This window comes from Cyprinodon variegatus, unplaced genomic scaffold, assembly GCF_000732505.1.
Source record: "Cyprinodon variegatus isolate N-32 unplaced genomic scaffold, C_variegatus-1.0 Scaffold261, whole genome shotgun sequence".
Classification (NCBI taxonomy): Eukaryota; Metazoa; Chordata; class Actinopteri; order Cyprinodontiformes; family Cyprinodontidae; genus Cyprinodon; species Cyprinodon variegatus.
The window spans coordinates 415,826-438,699 of NW_015150714.1; the positions used below are offsets into that span (position 1 = coordinate 415,826).

The 22,874-nt window shown below is 39.2% G+C and overlaps 1 protein-coding gene across 1 annotated transcript in view; it reads right to left on the bottom strand.

Moving 5' to 3' along the window:
- ell (elongation factor RNA polymerase II) overlaps positions 1-22,528 on the bottom strand; it is a 44,007-nt gene extending 21,479 nt beyond the window's left edge. The window contains exons 1-2 of the mRNA XM_015382675.1: positions 22,360-22,528; positions 8,047-8,091 (exon numbers count right to left, since the gene is read on the bottom strand). Of these exons, the coding sequence (XP_015238161.1) occupies positions 8,047-8,091; positions 22,360-22,494 (180 nt within the window). The 5' untranslated portion in view covers positions 22,495-22,528. The remainder of the gene's footprint in view (positions 1-8,046; positions 8,092-22,359) is intronic.
- Positions 22,529-22,874: the final 346 nt, after the last annotated feature.

Here is a 22,874-nt window from a genome sequence, read left to right on the forward strand (position 1 = left end):
TCAGCGTCTGCTCTGCCGATAATGCAAGCGTAGAAAAAGAAATGTGCTGTTTACCTGTGCAAAGAAAGAAACAATGAAAGAAAAATGTCTGAGGACTACAGTGTTGAGGAAGAGCATGAGTTCTTTGCCGAGCTGAATGCGCACTTTCATCTGGTTTGGTCTGCCGCGGTTTCCGTAGACTCGTGAACGAGCTTTTAGGAAATCCTATACACTACTGTTTATGCTCTAAAAACATTCTAAATGACTTCATTTCGAGTAAATTATGGACGCTACCCACTCAGGACACTTGGAATACATTGGACGAGCAGTATGGAGGAATATTGACACGTTTTTTGTGGACTTTTATGGACCTTTCTGTCTCGGTCACCATAGACCTCCATTATTTGAATGTCAGCAGACAGCAAGAAGCCTCCCAGATCTCCAGATGCATTTGAGATATCAAAAAGGTACTCCATGGGGGTGAGTAGAAAATGAATGCTAATCATGTTTTGGGTGTACTATTCCTTTAATTGATATCTTGATTTTGCAATAATAAAGCTTTAGTGCTTGTTAATTAACCCAGCTTTCCGAAAATGTAGTGAACATGATTTGATTGATTTAACTTGATTTGATTTAACCTTAGAACTGTTCCTTTTCAATAAATGCATTCTGTTGTTTTTTTTTTCCCACAGTTCTCTGACAGTTATTGTATTCAGTTTATATATTATATAAATTATATATGCTTCTTGAATGATTAGGATTTAAATTACTGCACAGAAGAAAAGTTAAAATCTGCACAGATAGACATAAATACGGATAAAGCTGTAATCTCTCATGGGTATAACAAATAAGAGTGCAATCTCTACTTAGTTTACCTCTTGTTTTTATGTTCAGAAGTCAGATGAAGCGAGAGAGGCAGAGGTGCCAGCGTTAATCTAGAAACAATTAGGAGGCAGAGGAACCGACTGGAAACCAGGGCACAAGGGTGTGACTAAGCTGGTTCACTGACTCATTCTACAGAGGATGACACCGCGAGAAGAGGCTCCTCCGCACCAAATGGCTCTCAGGTTTCACTTGAACAAACACTGTAGCTGAAACCACTCTGAGCATACATTAAAAAATAGGAGAGACAGTAAAAGACACAGACTCTTCACTGAAAATCTAAGCTTAAGAGTCCAGTTTAAACCCAAAATAAGATAATGTTTCTCATATGTATGTGAGTTTGTATCTGGGCTACTTAAGTCTAAACGTCTACCAAAGCTGCACTGGGACAGTTTTACTGTTTGATTATAAATATGTCAACTACTATTATTACAAAAGTAATACCTAAACTGGATTTATGATATACACTGGTAAAATAGCACCTTACAAAAAAAGAAGCACCGTAGACCTAAATTAGCCGGAATATAACAGTGAGTCTAACCTCAGCAGCAGTCTGTTAAGACATGATGTAGCTCTAGATCAGTCCAACGACTCACAAAACCTTCAATAAAACACCAAGCATACCTTAGCTTCATATGAAATCATAGACAGCCCTTCAGTGCGAGATTTTAAAAGCATTTACCTCTGTAACTCGTTTTATTAAATCGGCAAAAACAGATCTAAGTGTGTGGAGGAAGTAAAAAAAAAAAAAAAAAAGTAAAAAAAAAATAAATATCTGTGAACATCTATTTAAGTAGAGTGTGAAAAGGTCATGTTCTGAATACAAAGTAGAAAAGCCTCATTAGCATCCAACGAAACCGAGCCCAAAAGAAGAGTTTTGGAGTAATGATTGATCTACACTAGACAGAAACCTTTTGGAGCAGAAGAGTGTGTTTTTTTGAGTGGGAATTCTCTGGTCCTGCTCTTTGATCCCAGTTTTGATGTTTCAAGTCAAGTTATCAAAGATGACCCCAAAAACCTCAAATTTTCCCTAATATTATCAAGCCTTTAAAATACACAGCAACCCCTAATGCAACGTCCACACCAAAAGCAGCAAGAGCAGCAAATACGCGCATGCCGCTTCATTTTTGATGCTTGTACAAGTTTAGTGTTGTGCCGGCAGATTTCAGCATTTTAAGTTAATTTAGGCGTTAATAAACTGTTTCAGAGGAGTGATCATAACGATCTGCATCATCAGCGATCTGTCTGTCTCTCTGCCAGCTCCCAGATCAGCTTCTGTGATTGGTTGATGCGGTGCGTCGACCAGCAAAAGTTACATGTTTCCAACTCGAGCAGCAGCTGCGTTTGCAGTGCGTGCATCAGATGCTTAAACACTCCCGACGCGCTGCTCCTGCTGCTCAAGACGCGCTGCGGGACGTTTTGCAGCACCTTGACGTGCGTCAACCATTGACTTTGGATGTAAAGTAGCAGCTCCTGCTACCTTTGCTGCTTTTGGTCTGAACGTAACATAACAGTGATCTAAAAAAATAATAGATTTTAATCAGATTAAATAACCAAATGTCCTCTTTTCATTAAAATCCCCCTCTAATCTCAGTAAATAGCCTGATGGTGGAAAGCTACATCGTAGCCACAGCTGCCCTGGGGCTCACTAACAGAAGTAAAGTTACCATACACTGGCACCACTGGAACCTCTGACCATCAGTAGGCAATGGAGGTGAAGCATCTTTCCCAAGGACACAATGACAGAGAAAGGCAGGGTTGGGTTTAGAACCAGCAACCCTCGAATTGCAAGCCAAACTCCTGCATCAGACACCTAGTTAGCATATATGTTTTTAAATCTAGTACTTCCCTTGTGCGTTTATGTTGTAAAGATCATTACAAAATAGATCTTACAATAACTGAAAAATATCTATAGATTATTGAATAGATCCCATTTCATTAACCTATAAATCTTATTTTAAGTATGGTTAGTTTTGACGGATGCTTTATCATCGTCATTAATGTGCGTAAGGTTTTAAAAGCAAAACTTTAAATTTATATCTATATCTTGCTTTCTTTTCAATCGAAAGTAAAAATTTGAAAGCTCTGCCAGAGCTCAGAGAGAGAAAGAGAGAGAGATGGATCAGATGAATGAATCTGACTGAATGAAAAGTGGGATCTGGTGAAAGCAAGACCATCTGTTCTATCATTTAGTCACTTTCTCACTTCTTACCAGCATTCTGAACTGCTAGCAACAAATATCTGCTTCAACGAGCTTACAGCATCAATAAAAATCTTCTTTCTGCATGAATGATCAGAGGATAAATTAGCTCGGCAACACCATGTTGTAATGAAAAAAAAAAAAAAAAAAAACAACCCAGAAATGAATGTGCCAAAGATGCCACTAAAGGAGGTGGGTGCTGCTAAAAGCTAACTAATGATGAGCTTCCTACAAAGCTTAACAGTGTAAATAAGAAATATTTTTAATCATTTCATAAGAGAAAAAACTAACCAGAAGCTATATATAAACGAGAAATAAAGTTTGCACCTGAATATAACTGTTAACTATTGCATTATACTGTATACTGCAAGAATCCAAACAGAGAACTTGTACTCCTGAAAAAGGGCCAACAAATTACAAGGAGTAGCACAGACCCCCTCCTAAGCATATTTTCTCTGATCTTTACAATGAAGGCAGATGGTTTCTTTCAATGCCCTCCTGAGTAATGTTTTTCTGTCAAAGTGCTTGCATAAATTGCAAAAAAAAAAAAAACCAACAACCCCAAAATAGAAATAACCCATCCTGCGGATTTGGTTAACAGTGAAGAGCACAGTTTGCATCCAAAATTTTCCTCAAGTGGAATTTAAATCCCTTCCTCTCAGATCCTTCCTCCCAGCTGCAGTTAGACTTTATAATCCTGGCTGCTCCCAGACCCGATAAGTGTTTACAACTGTGCGATTGTTGCAGTCTCTAATCTGTTCATTACTTTTTTTGCATTTCAAAGTCTTTAGAAGCACAGATAGTAATTATTCTGAATTTGTTTGTTTCTACAAAAATAGTTGTAGGTTTTTGATTTTTTTTTCACTTTAACATGTCTATTGTGTGTGTGTTTGTACACACACACATACACATATATATATATATATATATATATATATATATATATATATATATATATATTCCATGTCCTATTTCATTAACAACTGTACACTGTTCTTTCTGAGACGCTTTGCTGTGTTTAAAGCCAGGGTTACACTGTGCGATTTTTTTTTGCCCTTTTCGGGCAGACTTTCAAGTCGTGCAAGAATTTTCCTATCGGCCAAAATTTCAGCCTGATCGTGCGTCGTGTAGTGTACAGGGGGTAACGAGGGGCGATCAGCCTCTCACGACCACCTCCCGATCTTGAATCGTGAGATCGGGAGAAAATCAAACGTGTGATTTTCAGTCGTCCATCGTGAGCAAATTGCTCAGTGCGCAAACAAGGACTCTTCTTCTTCCCCTAAGATGAAAACACAGAAGCATGGCGGGGGTGCGGGTGTAATGTCGCTCTTTCTGTAAAATTGACAGACCGTAGTAGCAACGTTTGCTCAGCCATGTCTTTGTCCAAATACGTTGCTGCCTTTTCTTTTTAGGGCTTTCAGAAAAAAATGCACAAATTGCCAAGGCAGTGCGTTTTACTCTAGTGAGCTTCATATTGCTCTTCTACTGGTTTGGCTTCCAGATAGATGAGTCCCAGTAGTGCCATCTCTCTCCGGAGCTCAGTCTGATGTGTTTTTAGACGTGCAGTCGGTCGCACATGCATCGTCAGCTGTGAACTCGCACTGTGTGAGCTGCAGCTGCATGCAAGACTGAAAAAAAAAATCGTACAGTGTATGCCTGGCTTAAGGTTTACCAATTTTGTTCTCTTTTATAATATTTAGTTTCCTGAATCTACCTCTAAAGGAAAAGGATGGGAACCGCAAAATTCTAAATAGCCTTCTCTTTTTTGAAAAAACACAAAAAATGTTCCTCTCACTTAAGGTGGATTTTCACTACTGGTGAAAATTATTTAACAGCTCTTTAACAGTGCTTAACAGGAGATGTTTTTTGTGCCACCGAGCTGGAAGAGCTTTAACTAGGTAGTTATGCTGTACGCCTGCGGAAAAGGAGCGGAGCGAGAGCACAACTGGGAGAGCCTGAGTTTGTCAGATTTGACCGCACACCTGTGGACGAGTGTGAGGGTAAGCGCTGCACCCCCGTTTCACTGCATGCTCAGACTGGTAGATGTGCACCTAGATAGGTGGCACAAAAAAAACAAAAAAAAACATACACCATAGCAAACCAATGAGGCGCCAAAATTTACAGGCTGAGCATTTTCCGCGCTCAGACCTAGGGCTGTAAAGAATTACAACAAGGGTTATAAACCAGATAGTATAGATGTGCAAGACAATAGAAACAAATGGATAAAAGTCAGTAGCTGGCGGATCATACGTAATGACATAGCATAACAAGCCCTGCTGACCTAAAGTTGCACTGCAGCTGAAAATAAACGGACCACTTGAGGCTTGATGAACCTCTGTAAGGAATGATCTAGACGTCACTTGTGTTTGAGGCTCTAACTGATCGCAGGTGATGGATCCTGGTAATTATTTTCTTTTGTCATTTTAAAGTCGTAAGGAAGCGGCTGTTCCTTACGGTTGCATTTCTGAATTCTCCAGAGTGGTGCCCGACTTTACACAAGTGAATAAAGTGGATATGATTGGACGATTATCAAGCGGGTGGGATTTGTTGTGACGGAAGGTTTGCAAGCTTTTTTCGTTGTGGCCCATGTCTCGGAAGCATCTTGCTAACCAGTTAGCAACTTAGTGCTAGTAGGTTCCCAATGGGAAATTCCATTGGGACCAAGTAGCACCAAATTGGTGACTTAGAAACGAAACTGTCAAGGAACGCTATGGACAGCGGAAACATGCAAGAGGAGGAGAGTTTTCTGTCAGAGGTCGTGGATGAGTCTCCTTCCTAGGGAGGAAGTTGTTGCGGAAGAGGACGCCAGGGCGGCAGAAGCTTTGTTTAGTGTAGAAGGCTTACAGCCGTACATGTTTGAGCCCTTGCCTCGCAACGCTGCCAGTTCTGTTAGCTCTATGCCTGCCGAAGATGCAGACGTCCATCCCCGTGAACACTGGGATGTAACTCAGCGGTAGTGTAAATAATGATTCTTATTCCTTATTTCAACCGTTGCGTACATTAGCTGCGACATATGAATCAAGATACTATGACCAAAAAAATGTTATTGACAGATGACTGTTGATATATGATTGGCCCAATTTAGGTGTACAAGATGATGTATAATTAACTGACCTGCATTAAATAACCAAGAAAAAAAAAAGTTTTATATTTATATTTTTGGACAATATAGTCTGATAAAGATTACATTTATATACATGTTTAAGCCAAAATGATTTGACACTTAAATATGATTTCCCTACAACTTTAAAAAGGTTCACCCTTTACAATAAACACCCTTTCTTCTCTGCATGCATCTTATATTTTTTACGTTTTTAAATTGATTTATTACCTGATAGCCTGTTGAGATGAACCATCCCATTTCGAGGGGACTATGGCAGATATTTTCTACATAGCAATGATATCCAAATAGCGCAAATAGTGGATGCCTTTAGTTGTGGTTTAAAAACCAAATACTGAACCAATTCTATGGACCTTTTTTCTCAGTCTTGTAGTTTTTGTCTTCCCCAATTCATGCTTCAATGTAGAGACATGAGTATAGAGATAAAAAAAAAAAGCCAGAAATCCCCATGGAGAAGGATTACAAATATTTCAATTATTCCCAGTAGGTGGCCATCTTTGTTTATTTATATCTCAAAATGTTACCAGAGCTCTGCTAATGAAAGACCAAGCGAGGATTAGACGAAGTTGATACCAGATATAAAAATGTAGCAGGGTGGGATTCATCTTTTTATACATCACCATCGTGCATGGACATGTTAGAAGTTTCTGCAGTTGTAGAAATCCAAGCAACAATCCATCAGCCTGCAATTAAAGTAGTTTAGATGCAATGGCTAGGCAGTATTTACAGAGAAAAGAAAACACCAACTCTACCAGCCTCATGCATGTCAAACCAACCCGAACCTTTCCCAGAAAGGGAAAGCAAATAAAAAGACAAGGTACATAAAACGGAGCACAGTTACACAAACTATTTGCTTTTTTTTTTTGTTAAATACATTTCCCTTAAATATGTGCTTAAATATCTAGTTGGTCTTCTTAAAATACTTATTTGTTTCTGCAGCAATTTATTAAGTGTTAATATGCTATCATATAAACCTATATCTTTATGCATCAAATGCATTATCACTCGTCAGTCAGGCAGCCTCGTCTCTTCACTGACTTGCTTTCAATGCAGAAGAGGCAAAGCAAGCAAACATTGGTGAACATAATCTTTGCTGCAGGGTTAATTATTAGAATATACTTGTCCTTTTCAATCATTTTAATGTGGTTTCTTCATGGTTCTTCTCTGTGTGAAGAATTCAAAGCTTTTCATATTTCTTTCAGTACTAAAACACATTGCATTTCCATGCAACATACTCTTAAGACAAATGAACAGAGACGGGGGATCTGGAGCCAACAAGCCATCTCTATGTATGGGTTTGTTCTGCCCAGCCACTGAACCAGGTGAGTCCAATCTGCAGAGTGAATTGACCTGTGCAGATTGGACTTACCTGGTTCAGTGGCTGGGAAGATCATATACATGACAATATGCAACGAAACTACAGATGAAATATCTAAACTATATTTCTGATTGATGTTAATTGCACTGCAATATTAGATACATGTATTACAAGCCCCTCCACCCACACAGCTTGACCATAAAGTCCCCTAAAGCAAAGGAAAGGATGGGAAAAGGCTGAGAAGAGGATTAAAAAGCAGGCAATACACACAACCAAAGGAGCCAACGGTAATGATTAGAGCAATAACTTTAGAACAGCTAGCTGTTGTTGGTCTGTGGGGGAGTGGGTGGACACGATTTTACAGCAGTGAAATTTTAAACCTCAAAATGAAGAACTCTTAAACTAAGCTGTTCACCATGGAGGCAAAACATTAGAATGAATAAAAGTTAACCTGCTATTTATAATGGATCCAAGGTGAATGAGAAAAAGTCAAAATTCACCATAGCATTCATGAATGGCTATGCAGAGATAGAGACATGTACTTACCCCTTGGTTTCCATTAAATCGTATCAATGGCTGTAATGACAGGACCTGCAATTAAAAAAAGACAGAAATTAGGAAACGTTTAAATGTAAAACAAAATGTTTAAATTCTTGAATCAAATTATTATACATTTGGAAATGATTAAAAAAAATAACAAAGCAGCTCCTTAAATTATCTCTCAACCACATTCAGATAAATGTAACAACTTGAAATAAGGTTAGGCTCATCACTTTCCTTTCTAATACAGCTGGTAGCGAGCCATCTCTTTATTTATACTTCTAAAGGCTTAGGCTGCTGGAGGACAGAGGGACAACTTTTCTTCATTCCAGTTCTCTCTCTTCTCCAGTTCTGCAGTATTTGTTAGTTCAATCCATGACTTCTTGTTCTTCTTTTTTCTTATAGTAGCTTCATCAGGTCTGGTCTCGTTTGGCTTTTACTCCATCGTGGAGATAATCAGCTGGGCTGCTGCCATCAACACCTTTGTTTAAGGTCCTTTGTGATGACCTCGTTTTCAGTGCCGAGTCCTATTGGTCTTCTAGTCATAGCTATAGGCTCAGCTTTAACTGTGACCAACTGTAGGTGCTTGCTTTCATCCCTTTGGCAATAAAACTGGCTCAGTTTGTCTGCTTAACTCTTTCTATCCTAGACAGAGTGACCATAGAGCAAGTTTACAATTACCTTTTCTAAAACAGAAAGTATTTATGAATCAGTGCTTCTACTTTTCCTATAATATGTTTGCTTCCCTCTCACTGAAACCCAAGTCTGGTTCTACTGGAAGTTTTTCCAGTTAAAAAGGGAGTTTATTTTTCCCTGGCCCACCTTTGCTGCATGCATGTATGCTTGGTAAGAGGGATGGCTGTAGAGTCATACACAAAATCCCAAATGCCAGGAACATCTGTCATCATGTACTCAGCCAGCTAGATTATGTCCTGCACTGTCAATGACTCGATGCAATCAGCTGGCTTTGATAAGAAAAAAAAACTTTAACCAATCTGACTGAATGATTTGATTTGTCTCTTTAAAGTGCATTGAGATAGCAAAGTGTTGTGAATTGGCACTATATAATGAAACTGAATTTAGGTGAATTAAAGTTTGAGTGTTTATGAGTATTTCTTTGATACAGGTCATTACTATATAATTTGTAGTCAACAGGGTGAAATGATTAACAGGATAAGAAACATGATGTAGACATTTTTCTTTTATTTTAAGAATTTATGTTTTTATTGCTCTGCTGTGTGCAAACATGGACATAATGCCTTAAAGACCACGGTTAAATTTTTGCTTTTTAAGTTTTTCAATAAACCTAAACAAACTGTATAACTTCTCTCTCTTTTCTTTTTATTCATCTAAATAATATGTAAACACTTGTGTGCAGTGGATCAGAATTTGAGTTTAATTGTTTGGTCTACAAGCATGAGAATAAAGTAGAGCATTTCTTTTCCGGTTACTTGGGACTGGGTTGCAGATCCTCAGGAGTGAATATGAAAAGGCTTTTAGAAACAAATCTGCTAAATATTTTAATTCGTGTTTTTTTTTATTATAAACATACTTTTAAAAGGGTGCCAAAATGAGAAAAAAAAATATATGTTAACCCTTTAGAATGACCCACAAATCTTTTGCCTTTCACCAGTTATTTTGGTTTCTCTAGATGCTGCAATATCCTGTTCAGTTACCGTTACCATTTCTTAACTTCATCGTAAAAGCTTAACGTTCTCAGTTGTCACCCTGACTGATTAAAACACACAACTTACTGTACTTTTTTTTCAACCCTTTCATTGGTTTTCAACCCATTAGTCATTTGTGTGATGTTCTTTTTTAATGCTTTAATTTAAACTTAACTAAAACTTTTGAAACCTAAAATATGTTATTGAATACATGTAGACATGTCATAGATTAATTAAATGATGTAATAAAAATAAATAAATAATAGACCCAGACACAGTTATATCCATATTTGGGAATAACTAAATGTAACAGGACAAAAGAATTGAACAAGTTAAACAACTGTACAGCAAGAGAATGTTTCATTTCCAGATTGAAAGGTGCACATTAAGAGAAACAGTAAATTTATACAACTTTAAAACTGTGCAGCTTTTAGCAATCCCAGCCCAACAGCCCCCACCCCCCAAAATGGTAAGCCTGCTAACATAGTGCTACCCTCAGCCTGTTCATTTCAGTGGGCTGCTGACATGCCACTATTCTCTGGGACCTGAGCCCAGAATGTTCCACAGGGCTAACCTTAGGGACAGCGACTGGGTCCAGACCGCCGATTGAGGCTCCCACACTCAGCCAGCCAGCAACAGAATGGACATGATCTACACATGGCCCATCTTTGCTGACAAGCTAGCTGCACAGTAACCAATAACCCCACTTTTCTCTATACCGTTAATATTTGATCTTAGACAGCACATTTCCCCATTTTTGCTTTGTTTGAAAAGCAGTTAGCTTTCAACAAAGAGAAAAAACTGCATCAACTACATCTATAACAGTTAAGAAAAGAAGAAACTATGTGAATTCGAGAACGAATTCTGGTCGACTTTAACAGCCCAAACAGGCTAGAGCAGGTTACCGTTTAATTAGAAGATGCAGGCCTGCCCCTTTAGGAAACACTGTCTTGATGGAGCTCAAACAGAAAAATGAGCCAAAAACACAATAAAAATAGACAATTTTAATATATTCAAGAATTGTTTGAGTTTTAATTGGAAATATGCAAAGGAGTAGAGAAGTCTAACTACAGATACGAGTTAAAATAATTTTTTTGCTACACTGCCTCACTGATCAGATGTAGTGAAAAGATTAAAGGAGTGAAAAGAGCACTTTGTACTCCATAAGGGTGAAATGACAGTGCCTAAATTCTCAGTGAGCATTCATCATCACTGATTATATCCTACTGCTCTGTCCCTTTAAAATGACTGCAGGCATAAAACCAAGTAACAGATGTTGGCTTTATTGGACCCAGTTATTGGTGCTTTTACAGGAGCTGGCTCTTCAACACTAGCAAGACATCCTTTGAAGCTTTTCATGCCTCTTACTGATGAATGCATCAGTGTGTTTGATCTTCTGCTTCAAATGGAGCCTTCAGTTTAAGATGCTTTCACCCTTTCTTCATTGTCACTTTATGTCATATCTGTCACAGACCTCCCTAAGCTCTCTACTGTGGCAGTCTAAGTGGGTAGACAGTTATCAAAGGAAGCCATTTCTGTTCTTTCCTGCAACAGGTCTGAGATGCTGCTGGCCAAATCCCTAAAAACATGCTAATCCAAGCATCAGTTTTACTCATAAATAGAACTACAATATCTAGGTCCTACAGCAAGGTCTTCACAGAAAACTAAGCAGCAGGTAAAAAAAAAGTACCTTAATGAAAAAATAAACATTTATTTATCTAAAACAGATTTGAAACCTTTAGAAATTAATGCAAAATTACTTTGCAAACATTGCCTAGAAATAACCAGCTTGACTAGTGAAAAAAAAAACTGAAAAATAAAACTGGCTCTGGCACCCTTTTTTGGAACACAATAAAAGTACTATCATTGAGCCCGCTTCACCTTCCAAGCAGCTTTTATTGCATTTCATTCAACAAGGTACCGGAAACAGTTCTCAATGATTCTGGTTGATAATTGCATGATGGTCCATGCAGAATAGTCAATGATATAAACTAGGAATGCACCAAAACTTTAGCCACCCAAAATTTTCTGCCCATTTCCAGTTCTCTATTGGCGAGATGTGGGGTACACACACCGGACAGGTTGCCAGTCTATCGCAGGACAAAATAGAGACAAACAACGCACTCACACAGTTAAGGACAATTTAGAGAAGCCAATTAACAGTCATGATTTTGGACTGAGGGAGGAAGCCGGAGTACCCGGAGAGAACCCACGCATGCCTAAGGAGAACAAGCAAACTCCATGCAGAAAGACCCTGGGCCGGGAATCATACCCTGAACCTTCTTGCTGCAAGGCAGCAGTGCTACCCACTGGGTCCCTGTGCAGCCATATGGTTCTAATATTTGACTTAATGTCTTTCAGGGTTCCTTTTTCCGGCATTGGTTTGCTTATTTTTTTGCTTTCGGCTTCGGCATTTAAGTGCATCTCTAATATAAACCCAAACTACATTCTCTGACAAACAGAGGAATTTATTCACACCATGGCAACACACTGAATAATCTCTCCTTTTCAGGCTGTTTGACATACATCAGAGAGATGTTTTTATAGATTACCATTTCTAAAATACTTTGAACAGTCTGTCTGGTCCCTACAGCCATCCATGTCACATTCAAAGTACCTAAAGTATCCATTCTGATGTTCTGATTCAACTTCGCCAACCTGCCAGCAACCAAGCCTAATAAAAAAAACACATCTACCATTTGCGTTCCTAATAAAGTAGCTGGTTAGTGTGTCGAGGAAAAGAGGAAGTTAGAGAGCTAGCCATACATAAACAGTGAGGGCAACACGGCAGCCTCAAACAGTAAATGTCGCTACATAGAAAATGTTCCTTAATTCAACAAGTGGTAGAACTGATTAAATTCTAAATATAAAATTTGACCCATTTTGTTTTAAGGTAATTCAACAACAGCAGTGTGCATTAACTACAAATTTATCTATGAGTTTAACACATTGGTGGTAAAAATATCATTGGGAATAAGAAGGAAAGTCATCAGTCAAGACTTTCTTCTAAAGAAAAAACAAAACAAATCTATACCCATTTCTGTGTTGAAACAGTGAAGGCCATCCTGCAGATTTGCCAAGAGAAAACTATGATTTGACTTAATGGTGAAATGCCTAAATTTATATGGCACATCTTCAAGTCAGAGGAGGCCAAAACTCTTTCTCACTACTTTCAGTCAGACACTCAGACATCCATATGCTAGCTACATGGTAACCACACCTGCTTAGTATCGATCCTCAGAGGTGCTGTGCATACTGCAGTACTGTAATCTGCTAAAAGGGAATGTAGGATGATACACTAACGTGTCACTCGGTTGAAAATACTGTCATAAATAATTACATAATGCATCAGGATTAAAAAGGTTTTAAAAACAGTTACTTGCACAGTCTTAAAGAAATCAGGAATGCTATCCCCATTTTAAAAGGGGTCCCATCAAGGCTCACCCTACTGTTTTTTTATGTAATCTCTACGGAAAATATATCCTTTGCATGAAGGTTATAGACATGTATAGCTCTAAATTGATAAACAAGCTATATACTTCCGCTCATATTTAGACAAAACTGTAATATTGGTTATTAAAAAAAAAAAAAGAAAAGCAAATTGTGTTTGTGGAAACCAGATAAGGACAGAGGGCTTGACTGATCTTTTGGAAAGGATGCAGGTCAGGCAGTCTGCTGTGACACCACACTGACATGATCACTTGTAGTAACCCTGTCACAGGACAGAGGAACACCATGACATTTAGAGTCACACTTGGCCTTAGTCATTACAGCCGTCTCTGGCACTGGCCCGTGACCTGCTGAGCCTTAGGAATAAGCATTCCCTAAATAACCATAGCGCTGGCGCAGACCAACTCAAGTTAGGCAACAAAATCTCCAGTCATTACTTCCCTCGGATCTTGTGATGGCTCAGACAGGGCATAGATGGCTTGTCACCATCAAAACTTTACGTAAGGATTAGTCTTTTTGTTAGTAATTATATAATATGAAAAATAAGACTTTAAAACGAAAAGTATAATCTATTTATTGGCTTTGTACAGCATTAGTGAAGGTCCTTACTTGTCTAAATAATCCTTTAAAAAACATTTCACCTGGCATAAGCCAGCTGTATATGTGCAGTTCAATTTTTACTCTACACAGTATCCATCTGGAAAGGCTGCTGTGGAAAGCATTCGCAAAAAGGAAGTGAGATTCAGTTCAATTATTAGAGCTGATTGGATAAAGCCAATCACAGCAGCAGTAGTAGCAGCTGTGACGTTTCCCACTCTTGATTTGTTTCACAGCTAGCGGAGTTAACTGTTAAGTCAACCGCTTACCAAATCCGGTCGGGACAAACACGCAAACATCTTTCCTATTCAAAATGTTAATAATTGCGTTCTTTGCTTCTTTTTAAAAAACAAATAAGAGGGTATCGCAGCTAAAACCAGTGCAGCCATGTTTGTTTTTCTTCAGCTTTATGCCTCTGGCTGATGTCATACACGTCGCTGCATTTCATTGGTCCAAAACATCTCTGTATCGAGGCGAATGCATCTGCTGGCTTCTGGTGGGATGAGTTTTCAGGAGTTTGTAAATTCACAAATCTCACAATTATTCATCTTGCTTACAAGGTAACAAAAACATTTTGCTTTACAAGAAAAAGCTCTACCTCAAGAGAGAAAAACAAACTGCTGAATAATGCAACATCGATATTAAACACTGAGTAGCCCACACCTACACCAGACCACCTTTCAGACAGTCAAACGATAGCCTTTCTGCCTGCTGGAAGAAAGATTAACAGTGGTAACCACTTGTTTTCCTCTTCCTCACTCTCCTTTTTATATTGTTGTAGATGGAAAAACCCAATGTCCTTTATACGATGGCAACTACTGACAGAGGCTTGTTCCATGCAAAGAGCTGGTTAAAATGAGCCAAGCTTCTGTTGAAGGTACAGGTGGATCAGGCTCCTCATAACAGCGAGCTTTTAAACCACAAGGTAGGGTGCCAGCCTGTCTGCAATATAAAAACCACAACATTTCTCCGGACTTCCTCTTTCTCTGTGTACAAATCACTTTGCAAATCTTTGTCATGTTGGCTCCTATCCAGTATGCATCACTATTATCTTGTGGGGGACCATTAAAGCTCTGCAATACGCCATAAAGTTGATCAATGCTACAACAATTATAAGACCTGCCGTATATAAACAAAAGCTCCTAAACGACATTCATCTCTTCCTGATTCTCTGCAAACAGAAAGGTCTACCAAGCTAGCAGAAATGAAACTATGTTTTCCATCCAGATATGATGGTTTAATGAGGAAATTCCACCTGACTACTCCTGCAGTTTCAGCAGCGAAAGAAACTTCAACTCTAGATGAGGGCTACTTTAGAAAGAAAAAAAAAAATCTAACCCAATTTAAGACTAAATATTTTGGAAAATTACTGTAAGCATCGTAATAATTATTCTTTGTAAAAATGATCAACATTATACTGGGTAGCCATAGTTGCCATCATCTTACTCAATTAATGTCAGAGTTCAAACAAAAAAATAAACAAATGCTTCTTTAATAGTACATTTTGGTATAATGAGTACAAGATGTGAAAATAATAAATCTACGGTAGCAATGATTGCTTTAGATAATATTACTTTCAAAAATACATTTTTAAGCAATACAAAAAGAGGTTTAATGTTTACAGGAAAATGTTTTCACAGAAGTCAGACACTCAGTTTCATGACAACACAAGATCAGTCACAACTGTTTGATTGGAGGGCTGCAAATAACAATTATTTTTCTGATTGATTAATCCAGGGGTGGGCAATTCCAGTTCCTGGGGGCCGGTATCCAGCAACTTTCAGATGTGGCTTTGATTCGACACACCTGAATCAAATAATTAGATGATTGAGATGACTCTGGAGGAACTGATTGCATTCTGAGGAGGTAAATCAGCTATTTGATTCAGGTGTGTTGCAGGATATCGGCACCCAGGAACTGGAATTGTCGGTTTATATTTTTTTTTTTTCCAATTAATCGATTAATAATCGGACAGGAAGAGGTTCCTCAAAGTGAATCTATTACAGAATTAAACCCATTGAAACTTAAACTTTGCCTTTTGAGAAGTTCTGGACAAAGCATACTGATGAAAGAAAACGCTTTTATCTTACATGCAAAATATTTATACATTCTTCTCCCAACATTGGGATAATGCAATTAATTCATTACAAAATTCGTTGATGATTATAAAAGTAAAATAAAAAAATGAATAATCACAATTAATCTAATTGTTTTAACCATAGTTGGTTTTTGTTTTATCAGGGATTCTGCAGTTAAAGCAATCTGCCAAAAACTTCAGGCATAACATTTATCAAAAGGAGACTAAACATCCATTGGATCAATAAAATTGACAAAAACAAAACAAACAGATCAGAGTCAGAGAAAGAGAGACTTTCATATATTCACAACATATTGTACAAGGTTGGCTTCCTTTACAACTGATAGTGTGTCAAAATTAATCTAACACTTGCATCACACCGAATTATTTGTGTTGACTAAACATGAATATTGCCTAAACATTGGGAGGTGGTTTGCATGTGTTTGCTTGTGTAGATTTCTATAGGGGTCAGTGGTTTTCTCTTTTGACATTTTCTACACCCTCCAGCATTGACACAATTAGGCAGAAACACCTGTTTTGCATTTACATGATCTGTATGAACGGAAGGGCTGCTCAATGTCGCATTAAATGGCACTGCTGCCTTGCAGCAAGAAGGTTCTGGGTTCGAATCCCAGCAAAACAGGGGTCTTTCTGCATGGGGTTTGCATGTTCTCCCTGGGTTCTCTCCGGGTACTCCGTCTTCCTCCCCCAGTCCAAAAACATGACTGTTGGGTTAATTGGCTTCTCTAAATTCTCCTTAGTGTATGTGAATGGCTGTCTGTCCTGTTTGTCTCTGTGTTGCTCAGCAATAGACTGGTGACCTGTCCAGGGTGTACCCCGCATCTGGCCCGTAGACAGCTGGAGATAGACACCAGCACCCCTCGTGACACCGCTTGGATAAAGCGTGACGGAAAATGGATGGAATGGATGTATGAACGAAATGCTCTACCTGGATTTCTTTTTCTCCCAGTCTGCAATAAAACTTAGAAATAATCTAAGTTTGAAACAAACTCGCAAATAAAATTTGACATTTAGCTTCTTGGCAGCAAAGACATCCAATATTGAGGTGTGCTGAATCACACTTTGTCAATACCATTTAAAGACAACAGCTTTTTAAGGCGTTATAAGACAAAAGAAAAAAAACGAATCTACTCTCTCACCATTCTGGATGACGTTGGAGGCAGAATTACTCATTTCCTCACTTACGTCACAGCTGGTTAAAGGGGAAAAGAAAAAATTATTAAAAAGGAAGAGCGAGTGTCAGGGCTCAGTCCTGCAGCAGGAGCTCTGCTTAACTTTGCCCTCAATAGAGAGGAACCCAGCTCACAGTCAGGTCTCTTACAGGAAGTGCTCAGTACACAGAGCTACAGCTGCTCTTGCCCAACGTCCAGAAACAACAAGAGAAACACTCTTAAAATAAAGCTGCACACACTTTACACCAGAGCCAGCATTTTGCTAGCTGAAAGAGGAATGAGGCTGAGCCAAAGAAAATTCTTGTTCTCCCAGTGTCTACACGATATATTTAGTAATTGCATGGTGACACAATTAGGAGTTTAACTCCTCACCTCATCCAACCCGCTGCTGCAGCTGCGTGCGTACCAGCCAGTGTTCGGGTTATGACAAAGCTACAGCAAATCCCCTAGAAAATACCTGAGTCACACTGAAAGCAATTCACAGTCAAGTCTAGGGTGTTGCAATGTCTAAAACAAAAAGATTTTACTGATGAATAACATTCCATCCAATTGCAAATGGCCTCCATCCGCAACAGATGAAGTTCAGTGTTAATAAAGTTCAGTTATCCTTAAAGAGAAATACTTTGAAGATGTCGGTCTGACATGCATCACCAAGTTTCCCTTTGAGAGCATTTTAGACTCAACTTTATGGCCTTTTAATAAAATTATAATGACAAAGAGCTTCAACATTTGCATGAATATTCCCCATCATCTGAAATTACAGTCATTTACGATCATTTTACCTGTAATTCAAACACAGATCTACAAGATTACCAAAAATGGCAAAAAGTGACCAAAGCACAATCCAGGGTCCTCCAGATACCCATTTTTCACACCACCATGATGAGCACTTTTCTCAAAATTAGCCCCTTCACAGACCCAGTCAGTTATGTGCCATAGCCCGTCCCACAACACCGAGTAGCTGTTTCTAAGAGTAATAACTAGGAAAGGCATAAAGACATGGTTAACCTATAATGAATGTGGAAACTGCGGCTGCAAAGACTGCTTATCTGCTTCGGATGAAAATCACAAACTTGTTTTTGCACTGTCTGGTCTGGCTGAAGCGTACGACTCTCCAGGTTATCAGCTTCTGTTATCTATGCTTGATGTTCTTCAAACAGTTGCACAAAGTTAAACAAAAAAAACGAATTTCTTTGCATCGTAAAATGTCTTCTTCTACAGTAAAGCCAAAAGATCACAGAAGTGTTTTGGGTTTTATTTTCTGAATGTAAAAAACGACAAAGGTTCCTGTGAAATCATTAGCTGTGCCTACATCAGCAAGAATGCATGGACTATCCGAGCAGGACTAGGTTCAGGCAACGACCAAGATGAAAAATAACAGATATTTTTTGAGCCATATTTCAGTTTTAAAACAACCCAATGACTTTTTAACTCTAAATAAAATAACTATCAACATGGAAAGAAGCAGCAGCAGCAACATCTCTGATCGCATGTCAAGTCAAGATTATTTTACCCCAAGAACTCAGACTTTATTCTAGATTTTATTTAAAGACAGTTCTCAGCTATTGTTAGAATAAAAAACAGAAACTAGGTAATGAAGTATGGATTTTAAAAGAATGAAAAGGAAGAAATCCCATTTTTACGGATCACTAAAATGTATGGAATATGAGGAACTCCTATGTCATAATTGCGGAAGCGCGGAACTGGTGGTTAGAAAGCAGGGCGTTTGCATTGCGACGAGACCGCAAGATTGCTGGTTCCAACCTCAGACTGTTACTGTTGGCTCTGAGCAGGACCCCAAACCCCAGAATGCTACACAGCGTGGCAAGATGGGTTACACACAGAGGGCAGCTTTCCCCACGGTGGGACTATACGCTGATATTTCCTTTCAGATTTGTCAAATTTGACCATGAATTCATAAGCATTCGAGTTGGGTTACTTAAGCGTTACTAGCTGGGTTTATTGCCAATCTTTTTGGATCAACAGAATTTACTGAATATATAATTTCACTATATGATATATGAAGTTTTGTATGAATGGTCTGGCATATTTCAGCTGCCATATTCTGCTTCCCAGTATTCATTATGCTAACACCTGATATAAACCCCAAACCAAAATTGATGGAGACATTTTAAAGAAGAAAAATGAAGAGTAGGAGGTCAAATGTGGAGTAATAGCACAGGTTAACTTTAATTTATTTTCATATTGCATGATTTGCGGCCGTTTTAGTCCATCAATCCAATTCATTTTTGTGCATATTTGTCACTCGTAGATATTTTTTCCCCAGTGAAAATGCAGTCCAATTAGTCCAAACAGACCCCAATAAGCTCCATCTTACTGCTCAGCAATAGAATTTTTTTCCTACTACTCTCAAATGTTGATGTTGCAGGAGTCTTCAACCTGCAGCAGATCTTCAAATCTTAACTTATTTACCCCTTTCCCACTGGCTGAAAACCCATTTAAACCCGGGAACAATCTGCATTTAGTGGCAGAGGGAACAGCTCACTGACCCCCCTTGACCTGCGTGAAAACGACTCGTTAAAGGCCCAGGCCCAAAATCGACTTCAGACTGCTCAGCTGTTTTTTTGGCAACTGGAAACGGGATACCATTGAGTGGACGACACACCGCGGCAGTCTATAGAACTAACAAGCCAGAACAACTCTGCTTACATTCGATAAACATGACAAAGGGGTGAAACAATAAAGTACACTTACTACGCATTGGCTTCCTAACAAGTTGCTGGAGAAGATTCTCAGTCATGCGGGTCATAGTCATGCCAAAAAAAGTTAAACAATCAACTGGACTTTGTTTCGAAGTTTGAAGACTTTTGCTTCCCATCCAGGAAGCTTTTTCAATTCAAAATGTCAGAATTAGCGTTGAGTTCGAGGCTTTATAGAGCAGCCCAAAACAAAGCCTTGTTTTGGCTTAAAAAACATGCAAATTGAATAGGAAGAACAGGTCCGCCCAATCAGGATGGGCAGTCGTTTGGGTTCTTTGTTAGCCTGCAACAACTGATACTGGTCTATTCACTTTGAAAGTGAATAGACCAGTAAAATAGACATTTTAGCAAAATTCATGTGTAGGGAATGAGACTGATTACTTTTATAGTGATGCACATGAAGTTCACATTCAAATGAGCAGGCGTGTGCAAATGCCAACCCAAATAACACGCCACTCAGCAAGCTGTCCCAACTGAAGTCTGATTTCTGGAACCAATTTGGATTTAAAACAGCTAAAGATAATATGCTGGATATGTGACATTAAGGTGACATCCCACTACATTGATAATGAGTGGCGCCTTGCATCTCGTGTTACAGACCACCAAGATTACTTCAAGCCAGACAGACACCTGCAATATAGCCAATAGGTTAACTGAAGACATTAACAAATGGGGGCTGACCAGCAAACACCCTGTAGTTGTTACAGACAACGCTGCAAATACGGTTTGTGCAGTGAAGATAACGCAGCTCATGCACGTCTGCTGTGTCCCGTCTGCTTGCTCGTGCGAGGCTTCACTTTTTCACTTTTCACAAACAAGTTTGCACTTTTGAGACAGTTTTGTTCACATTTCAAGTTTAAACTGATTTACAAGTTTGCACTTAGTGTTTAATATGACAGGAAAAACATAAAATACATGAGTATAGTAAACATGGATGGTAGTGCCGGCGCGCATCTAGCGATCTTTTCCAACCATAAAAACTAATTATTTTTAATATGGTTAAACATAAATACTGCCCTCTGCATTATCGTTCCCCATGGTGGTTGTTTGTTTTTGCCGCTTCTGTGTAGCAAGACGCACAATAGTGACCTTTGTCGAGTATTAATGGCATTCAGGTCGGATGAATGCCACCTGGCCGTTCAGACAAAGGTCGCATTTGAAAAGACCAGTTTCATATCGGATTCAGAACCACATAGCCAAGTGGCCTGGGTCGGATTGGAAAAAAATCGGATCCGTGTTGTTCAGACTGCCATGAAAAGATCAGATCCAGGTCGCATATGGTCCAAAAAAAAAATCGGATTTGGGTCACTTCAGGCTGCAGTGTGAACATAGCCTTTGATTATTGCATAAACAGATCGACTCAAATTAATCGATTTAGAGCTGTATGAATCAAAATCTAATCGATTCAAGACTTTGGCGCAAATACCCAGCCCTAGTTTTGAATATTCCACGTGAGAGTATTACTGCTGCCAATATCTGTATTAGAAGGGAAGAATGGTAGGGGTGGCCACAGCGGTGGCCAACGATAGACTAATGGGGGCCATGGCCACCCCTGGCCCCCCCATCTAGCTCCACCACTGGAGCCACAATGACATGATGCTCTCCATGTGACACTTTGCATAAAGAGTTAAACTGATATTGCATAGCAAGTGTAGCAAGTAGTTTTAAGAGTATTTTCCAAGTCTAAAATTGCTTGGTGGCACCGAAGAGATAAGTTCAACCTTCTTGGTAAACTTGTCATGCTTATTTATGAGAAAAATGACTCTTCCTAAGACCCAGTTTACCTGTTCCAGTCTACTTGTTTTGGTTTATCAGCTGCAGTCCTGTTGTGGAGATAAAGCCCTTTTCCTCCAGCCTGCCAGGTCTTCCCTGTCAAATATTTATAGAAGCTGAAACGTTAGATGGCCACAGAACAGCCTTAAAGCTCTGAGCAGAGAACCAGAGAGCAGGAAGGTATACAGCCACTGCTTATTTAAAAACACTGTGGAAATGAGTACATTGAATAAAAAACAAATGTTAGGTTTTACGTAATTCCCAAGCTGTGAGCCCTTACCCTGACTGAGGGGGTTGGGGGAATGAAATAAGCACTTCTCGCATGACTGCTGCCTGCTCTTCCCTAATTATTCACGGCGTCATTTGACAAGTCGACCAAATTCTCCGTTTCCGCTGACTTTTAAAAGGTGTTAGATCAGAAGAGATGGATTTAAAGATCCCACCATGACTGGTTCTGCTAGCAAATATTCCTGTTCACCTCAACAAAGTTTCTGGAAGCATCTGCTCATGACAGCCCAGATTATTCTCCCGACAGATGTTTGGGGGCGAGTTGAGTTAGAACTGTTGCGCAAACCGAACGGAACACCTTAACGGGATGACATGAGCTTCCAGGTTCTGTGGTGAACAAATGTCACACAATCGGTGGGGAGTCCGAACCAAAGCCCCGCTACAACACACCCAACTCTAAAAGCTGGACAGAAAGCAGGCTTCTGAGGTTTAAAGGCAGCGGTAGACAGAGCGGTGACTGACCTCCCTCTGCCTGTCTGTCACTGCCGACAGGGGGGGAAGAAAGAGTTCAGACCCCGATGAAAATGGCGAGCTGTCACAAACAACACATTTACCTTGCTGCTCTGAAAGCCTTCCAACGCCCTCAAAGCGCTGTCAGTGAGTTTAACGTGAAAGACGGTGACATTACTGCCGTTGCTCACTCTTCCACAGGACAGTCCGTAGCTCCGCTCCTCCTTCAGCGCCGCCATCTTGCCCACCGTTCCCACACTGTCGTAAACCGAGAAGTCCCGTTGCTTTTCATTGAATATTCAGTGGCTGGTCACGGATGAAGTCACCGAGAGGAAGCAGTTAGATTCACTGAAAGCTTTATATGACCACGCTTCTGTTATTAGCTTCAGAATATAATAAACCCTTACATTTATCTTTGTTTTTGCCTTTAGTTTGAAAACTCTTAAAAAGTTCCTCAGGTAACGTCAGGTCAGGTACGGAAGAGGATTAGGGCCACTGAAAAAAAAAAAAACGTAAATGATTACTAATTTTATTTCAGTATATGAGGAAAAAGTAACAATTTTGACTCAGAATTCTGACTTTAAACTCAGTATTCAGACTTTTTTTCTCAGAATTCTGA